At 36.5% G+C, this 8,832-nt stretch overlaps 1 protein-coding gene across 1 annotated transcript; it reads right to left on the bottom strand.

Annotated features, from left to right (window-relative positions):
- Window positions 1-3,029: 3,029 nt before the first annotated feature.
- Window positions 3,030-8,348, bottom strand: LOC111916379 (ethylene-insensitive protein 2). The gene is made up of 8 exons (XM_023912047.3): window positions 8,077-8,348; window positions 7,156-7,489; window positions 6,979-7,065; window positions 6,772-6,882; window positions 6,348-6,563; window positions 6,071-6,256; window positions 3,695-5,998; window positions 3,030-3,613 (listed from the first exon to the last, which is right to left on the bottom strand). The coding sequence occupies exons 2-8, from the start codon at window positions 7,402-7,404 to the stop codon at window positions 3,230-3,232; spliced, it is 3,537 nt and encodes a 1,178-aa protein (XP_023767815.1). The 5' UTR covers window positions 7,405-7,489; window positions 8,077-8,348; the 3' UTR covers window positions 3,030-3,229.
- Window positions 8,349-8,832: the final 484 nt, after the last annotated feature.

Here is an 8,832-nt window from a genome sequence, read left to right on the forward strand (position 1 = left end):
ATGAGGAATTGAGGATATACATGGATGTGTTGAGCCACATGGTTTTGGGACGTCGACTTTTTGAAGAGGGGTAATCAAGAATATATAAACACTTATGGGATCATGTCACATCGATGTGGGATACACTCACATCCAACTATAATGATATGTATGATGAAAAAGCTTTAATGGATAAGATGTCATCATATAAATTATGTCAAGGATTATCAACCAGATATTCACTCCCACTATATTACTCAAACTCGCATTGTAAGGTAATAAGCATTGGATCCTAACCATGACTGCCCTGGGGTTAACTAGTCGATTGAATTCCATGTACCTTTGGGTCCGGTTAGAATCTAAGCTAACAAACTCGTTGCATCTGCCTCTCGGCCTTTATAGTCATCTTCTAAATTTGGATGTGTGAGTCTCAAGCATCGACCATGCCAACATCACACCCAATGTTGCAACAGTCGACGGTTATGAAAGGTCTTCCACAACCGACTATATCAACCATATATGATATCAAATGAAGCGGAATGCATGGAATGATCCAAAAATGATGTTGGAACACTCAAGAACACATTTCAGAAATACTTTATGTTCTTAGTGAAGAATTTGATGGTTTTCAAGGTCATAAAAAAATTCATCTGGCAGAAAAAACACTTAAACCCTTAAGTTCACATGCAACCTAGAAAGGATCTATGTTTTCTCTATTGATAAAAATAACCTATGAACATCAAGAACCCTTGAGAGAGGCTATGAAAATTGAAATTAACATAAAGATTAGGGTTACATACCATTTGATTATTATAGAAAATAATCAAATCAAATCCTATTGAAGTTCCTTGGAAAGCAAGCACCAAATGGATGATGCCTCTAATGGCTCACACCCAAAACTAGAAACCCTAGAATGAGGAGCAGAGAGGAGATAGGAAGGGAATTTCGTTCATATGGCTTTAAGTAATGTGGTGAACGAAAATTGCAAGCCAAGGGGTCCAATTTGTAGTTTAGCTAACTTGCAGCCAAAGCAAGATTTGAATTAATTAAATAATAGATTTATTCATAATTCAAATCCTTTCCTTATATACAACCAGGAGGATTCCAGAAACTCTAGGAAACCCTGCAAAACCGTCCATACCATGGAGAATTCTAGAATTGCTTATTTTGTTCAACTATTGAACAATTACAATTTACCCCTTACACCTTTAGTTAATTCTAATTAATCCTGAATTAATTCCAAATTAATTTTGATTAATAGTTAACTAATTCTAATTGACTTCACTTTAATTTATTAATCATATAAATTAACAAATCAATTATTAATCACATAATAAATCAACAAATCAATTGTCTATTTTCAATTAATATATTAATCACATAATATATTAACAAATAACTTTCTCATAATTTCAATGAGTTTATTAGTCATATAATAATCTAATAAATTATTCAATCTCTCACAATGTCAATTTTAGCTATTTATGGTCATGAGGTCAACCCAAAAGGACTTTTCTTCTAATTTAAGAATATAACAATTTAGTTACTGGCTTAGACACTTTAATCTAACATAATTAACCTCTAATTCTTCCATAAAAGTTTTTATAAACTCATTTTGACATAACCTTTATGAATAATTCAAAGACAACTAACCTTATTTATAATATCTTAACCCTAATATAACTCATAACAATAAAGGAAACTACTACTAATAAAAATAAAATCATAAAATGTTAGCTAAACCCTAAAAACTCCCCTGTTTGGCACAAAAAATGGTCACTTGGGAAACACGGGCGAACTGGTTCTTTGAGAGTATTGGACATTTACAAACTCAAGGTCCGCTTCGTTGATGCACCGTTAACACAAATGCCAACCGAACCTCTTAGCTTTATGGTTTAGTCCAGACTAGGTATTCAGTCTGTGTTGTCGTTACGAACTTCCCCGAGCCCTTTTAATCATCTTTCTCTAGTTTTGTATACAAGATTTCATGTCCGAGCAACCAATATGATAGTACAAGGTGATGTTAATTATCATATTTTATGAAGGTATTATGGTGAAGATGACTTTTTATTTTAGTATAATTTAGAAGAAAAAAAATTGTGTTTTCGTACTTATAGTTGTTCCAAATCTGGTGTAGGATCCATGTAAAGGTGTTTGGAGTTTTGCGGTTTTCGGAGAAAACACGTAAACTCTAGATTCATGTTACACAATTAATGTAAAACAATATCTTTTGGCTCTATTTTGGTTTCTTCTAATAAATTTATACACCTAAAATCGAATCCAAGAGCATAGAAAATTTGAAATGGTAAAACCAAATAACCAATTACTCACATTATTTGCCCAAATTTAACGAAAATGACATTATGTATATACATAGATGATCTTTTTGACATATTCTATAATTTAAAACGGCCAATGACACTACCAATAGTTTGTTGTTATGCATATGTGTTTTCTTTTTCCTTTTGTTTTATTCACTCCAGTAATCATTGGATTATGGAATAGTTATTAGGGGTAATTGAGCGAAGTCAAGTCAAGCTGCCAAAGCTCAAAACTCGACTTGATTGAAAAATTCAAGCTCGACCAAAGTTTTAATTTCAAGCTCGAACTTGAACTCGATAAAGTAATTAATATTTTCGAGCTCAACTTGGTTAGCTATTAGAAAAATAAAATTACATTAAACTAAATTACAAATAGAAATGGGAGTTACCTTGTAAACTCGATTTAATCCGGCTCTATAATATGTAAATATGAAGAAAAAAACAAAGGGTAAAAATGTAAATATAGCAATGTTCGATTAAGCTCACGAATTTCATGAGCCGAGTATTCTAATACTCAAGCTCGACTCGATAATGTAGTCGTGTGGCTCGAGCTTGAGCTTGACTTGAACAGTGTCGATTTCGAGTTTTTTTTCTAGTCAGTTTCAAATCACAAGTATCTCACGAGTTGTCTCGATTTAGTTAGATCCCTAAATAAAATACATGCAGTAGGTAAAAACTATGAAATCATGGATTAATCGCTAAAAAAGCAATGACAAAATTTTGGAATAATTGGCATAATGTTTGGTTTCCAATTCCATTCCTCCAATAACCCCTTCAACAACATCAAAACTCAAAAGAAAGAAAATCAACCATCGATTCCCTTTTGTCGTCCACGTAAAAACATTTACAAACCACATAACGACAACAACCTCCTTTCTAATCTCGACTCCCAAACCCAAACAAAATTGGGCATTTAGGGTCAATCACAATCACAACCCATAAGATGCTGACATGGCAGTCTTGTGGGGCCCATTTACTCCATCTGGAGTTACCGCCGGCTTATTCGACAACCGCCGTTTATATCGCTTTAGAACAGACGCCAAGTTCTCTTTTCCTTTCGGGAACGCCACGTCACCCGCCGCAGTCCCTGTTCGACCTTTTCTACAAGAAATCGCAATCTCCACATCCTTCACTATATCCAACAGACTGGCGGCCGTCGTGCATTTACCCTTGCTCTGTTTCGCCGGCGGCGGAAGACTGGTGGCTGATTTAGGCGGAGACACCCTTCGCTGCTGATAGGAAGTCGGAAGTTGCAGACAGAAACATGGATTCATTGCGGCCCGTGGTTTGGAGAACGCTAGCTCTAGTATACCCTAAAACAATTACACAACAATATACTAAAAAATCCGATCCAACACAAAATCCGATCATCGGGGATAAAAGAAAAACGTTACCTGAAGACGATTAAGAACGTAAGTGTATTTCCCCCAAAGCTCCGGCCGGCTTTCCATGAGCGAAAGCTCAAGAACCCTATGTATACACCACACACCAAAGCTTGTTATCAAATCAGCCCTCCAGACACAACCTTCCCCACAATTGGGAATCGAGGTCACCAGATCGATTTTCATCCCCGAATCGCCGCCGTGAGCCGCCCCGTTCATCTCCTTACTCTCGACTTCATACAGGAACCGCTCCCTAGCGGCTACACGGTCAACAAGGTCTTCGTCAAGACCACTGTTCTGCTGAAACAACCAATCGGATCCTTCAAGTTTTAACAGCTTCACGATACAAAGTCTCAAAGATTTCAGAAGATTTGCTTCTAAATCAACCCCAGAACCAATTTCTTGACTGTTTAAACTCATTCTACTGTTTGATTTTTCAGCTACACCAAATTGTTCGTAAGGTTGTCTGGACCAAATGGACCATGTGTCTGCTCCTGAATTCAACTGGTAAGAACCGGTATAGGCTGAAGGAGTCCCGGATCTATTATACGAAGGGCCTGAATAAATCGACATATCATGCATTTTCCGGCCAAGAGTTCCATCACGAGGAAGGGAGGGCATACTGTAATATCTCTTCTCGTTTACAGTGCTATGCATTGTTTCAGGATACTGATTCTGGTATGATCTTTCCGGTTGCATTGAGCTGTTCCTGGACACAACCGGATCCGGAAACCCAGGTGGCTTTGCCGGACTCACCCCGTTTTGCAGACCTTTCGTTAAAGAATACGGAGCTTTATAGTTTGCTGAAGAACCAAACGATGGTGATTTTGGGGTTAATGACTCCATTTGATTCATATAAGACTTGATTTGATACCCATGAACAGTAGCTGGTTGATCATCGAACCCAACAGAAGCTTGAGGAATTCGAAGACCATTAGAAGATGATTGAAGACGGAGGCTATGGTATCGCTTTTCACCAGGGTCCATCACATTGAGGTTTGACCTCTGTGCATAAGCGTCTAGTATTTGCTTTTGGTTCGATAACAATGAAGACGAGCTTGGGCCCCGGTGAACCACGTAAATCGAATCGGTAGTCGTTTGCACACTCTGATGTGGTGTTGCCTTCGAATTCATGTTCGTCTTAGAATTTATTCCGAGTAATTTGTCAAGTTTTCTTGCTTTTGCTTCCTGCGTTGGTTCACCATGGAAATCGAAAAGTTGGCCCCAGAATTCGTCAAGAACTGCAGCTAATTGCCGCCTTGCAGCCCGGCCCAATCCGGCTAACTTTGACCAACTTCCGGTGCCGCTACCCACATCGTCGTGTTTCAAACCGAGACTTCTAAACGATCCTGGTCCTTCGGGTGATACAGCTAAATGGTTCGTTTCAGAGACTACTTTGGGTGATTCTTCTATCTGCCATGGATTTGGTGAATGTTCTTTCTGTGAATTCCCGTCTATACTCAACGTCTTTTCGATCGATTCAGATTCTTGGTTCTGCAAGTTGCTTCTATCTTCAACGCCTGGAACAGCTGTTCCTGTTCCTGATTCCTCTGGTGGCGATGATGGTAATAAGATATCAGATGACTGTTCATCTATGGTAGTCAAACGAGAACCTTTCTCAGGTTCTATGATTTCTTCAGGCAAATCAAGCTGACGAGTGGATTTTTGTAAATCTGAATGGTACTCCGGTGATGTTTCCTGCTCAATTCCATGTTGGGTTCTCTCTTTCAGTGATGAATCGTGAACAATTTCTGGTTTCGAACTTGCAGACTGCAAAGGCGTTACCACAAGCCAAAGCATAAGAAAGAATGAAAGAGACGCAGTGAGAAGAAGGACAGAATAAGGACTTGAAATCGATCCACCACTGCCTAAATTCCATCTGATATTACTTGCCCAATCGCTGTTTCCAAACATCATTTCAACCACAAACACAATTGCTAGACTGAGCATCCCAATAAACGTGATCAACACAAAAAACTCGAGAACCCTAGAAATTTTATTCACCCCCATTACTGATCTTGATGTTGCAATCCGAAAAAGGGGAATCACAGATGATGGAAGCAAAAGCGCCACCAATATCTGAGTGAAGATTAGGAGCTGATATGTACCCTCTGCCCCAGATTGCCATGAACATAAGAGAGCTAGAATAATGGTGATGAATCTGATTGTTGAGTGATGAAACCATCCTGGGATGTTGATTTTGAAGAAATTATGAAGAATAGGTTGACCACCGAATTTCCAGGTCAACGCTGTAGTATGATTTGAAAGCAACAAGATCACTATCAACGCAAAAGATCCCATCACACCCCTAAATACCTGCAATAAAAATCGTCATCTGTAAAACAGGGATGAACAAAAGGAAATGTAAAATCTTGAATAGCATCAAACCTGATCCATTAAAGACAAAGCATCTTGAAAAGTAAGCAAATCAAGCCCAGAACTGTAGAAAACATTTGCTGCTGAGTTCATTAGAACATAATTTACAAGAAAAACACCACTGAAAACACCCGAAATGGCGAAAAGATGATCAAGACACAATGCTCCTTTTGAAACATGTTCTTGTCCCTTATTTTGCTGAAAAAAAAGAAAACAATAACTCCATTAAAGATTATTCCACATGCAAATATGTAACTCAAAAACACATTCAAAGACAAAGATGATTTACCTTCACAATAGATGAATGAAGATAAAAATTATGAGGCATAATACTTGCACCAAGAAGACTAATCAATGCCAAAACACTTTCACCATTGAATCTTGTTAGCATACCACCACTCATGGAGAGTGATGTATCCGGTTGACTCACCACCACACCAAAAAGATAAGAAAGTAACGCAACCGTTGCCAAACACATGCACATAAACTTAGCTTTACCACTCTCCTAAATTAAAAATAACACCAAATTAGTTATAAAATAAAAGATTGATCTTAACGAAATAGTTCAATAAGAAACCACAACTTCACACAAAACCAAAATACCAGACGATTCACATGTTCACATGTGATCCCTTTCTGATGCACATGTGAAATTGTGAATCGTCTAATTTCTTGGTTCAATCAAAAGATTGAACTCATTGACTAACGCTTACCAACAAATTGGAGAAAATAGGGAAGAGAAACGCATCGAAAGAAGTCAAGAAAACACAAGTGAACAACCCCATGCCGAACATCAAGTTAAGTCCATGTGCCACGCCCAAAATCTATCAAAAAACGCGTATTTATAAGTTAACATTCAAGAAAGTATAATAGTGAAACCGTAATAATTGAGAGGAATATATATATAAAGGGTGTAATACCATAGAAAGATCTAAAGCAATCATGGAAAGTTCGGCTTCGATCCCTAAGAAGATACACGTTAATGCATCGTACTCTGAACTACATATCTACATGAGTAAAAAGAATCAAGATAACTTTATTAACTCCATAATTCAAGAAATTATGACATGATCCAAAAATCAAGAATTCACTTATACCTGTGCAAGATCTTTTCCAGTGACCACTGCAATGGAAGCTGAGAGGTATTGACAAAGAACAGCAGATAAACTAAAGACAGACATGGGTATGATTAGATCGTACCCAAAACGGGCCCCACCTTCGATTGATGCAACCCATTTTCCAGGATCGATATATGTAATTGCTATGAAAAGTACTGGTAAAACAGCAGGAAACAGTCTCTGTAGGACGCTGGATTTGGGTTTTGAGATTAGGGCATCCGTGTCCATTTCCGAAACTTTTGTAACGAAAATTAAATTATAAATTTGGAGTCGCCTGATGATCAATTAGAAGGTCACATAATAGGAACTCCCGCTGGAAAAAAAAAAAAAATAGAATCAAGATTCAGTGACAACTTTAAAAAGAATCAAAAGCATCAAACATTTCTATAGCGAATTGAAAAACTAAAGATTCATGTTACAATCTAGAGATATAAAATACTTATATCGCTCTTAAATTGACTTACAAAACCCACTCCATAGGAATTTAAGAATACAGTTTTGATATACTAAATGCATCGATGAAAGTTGTATATAGAACAGAATAACATAAAAGTAACTCCTTTTCAAGAAATATGCATAAAAGCATAAAACTTTGCAAGCAACCCAGATCTCCATCATCGCCATAAAACCCCAAAACTCCCAAATTTAATGAAGTTTGTGGAAACTGAAAACCCCACAACATATGAAGCCTGGGATCCGATTAGATTGCAGACCTGTACCTATCTATCTAATAAAGATTCAAGAAAACTAGAGCAAAGTCAGCAAACCCATGTCATGAAAATTAGAAAATAAAAAGTCAAACAGGACTTATCAGAGTATTAAATACGTCATAGATAGATAGGGTTTTATCATTGCTGTTATTACAAAGCGGTTATCTTTTCAGGCTTTTCTTGATGTTACCTTTTTGGGTTCCGATGAAAGCTTGAGAAAACCAAGAATCTGTCATATGTTCAGAGCCGATCAGATGGGGTTTAAAGATCGTAGGAAAGAAAGGAAAAGATGTTTCAGAGATGGGGAGAGGAAGGGGTATAGATATAGATGGGTGTATGTATATATAAGATATACAGTGGCCTAGGGAAGCTATATCTTGTAGTCGGAGAAAGGGAACTGAGAGCCTATGAGAAGAAGAAGAGAGATGGATTACTCCCACTTGTGACTTTAAAAAAGCTATAGGGCACGAGTATATAGAATTCAGCGATAATTTGTATTTTGTAGTGATAATAAATGCTTTTAAAAAATTGCCATTTTTTAATACCCCAAATATTTACAAATATTTAATTCATTATAACATGCTTAAAAGTATCGTTTTTTTAGAGTCATCATACATTTGTAATTGTTATTTAAATAAGACACAATAAGATACACGAGACCATGTTCAAATAACTATATTTTTACATTAAAATTTTTAAATTTTTTGATACAAATAGTGATTTATTTTCAATATATTATATACATATAAATTATTTAAGTGTTTTTATATGGATTTCAAAATATTGGTTGTTTTATCACTTTTTCACAAATTCATCTTACTTTGACTTTTTTTTTTTTTTAATAACTAAATTACTAAGGTTATATTTGGCGTACTAGCTAAAAAGCTAACTGTTGGTTGATAGCTAAAAAGCTAGCTGATAGCTAAAAAACTAGTTGTTAAATAAA

Source organism: Lactuca sativa, chromosome 2 (genome assembly GCF_002870075.4).
Source record: "Lactuca sativa cultivar Salinas chromosome 2, Lsat_Salinas_v11, whole genome shotgun sequence".
Classification (NCBI taxonomy): domain Eukaryota; kingdom Viridiplantae; phylum Streptophyta; class Magnoliopsida; order Asterales; family Asteraceae; genus Lactuca; species Lactuca sativa.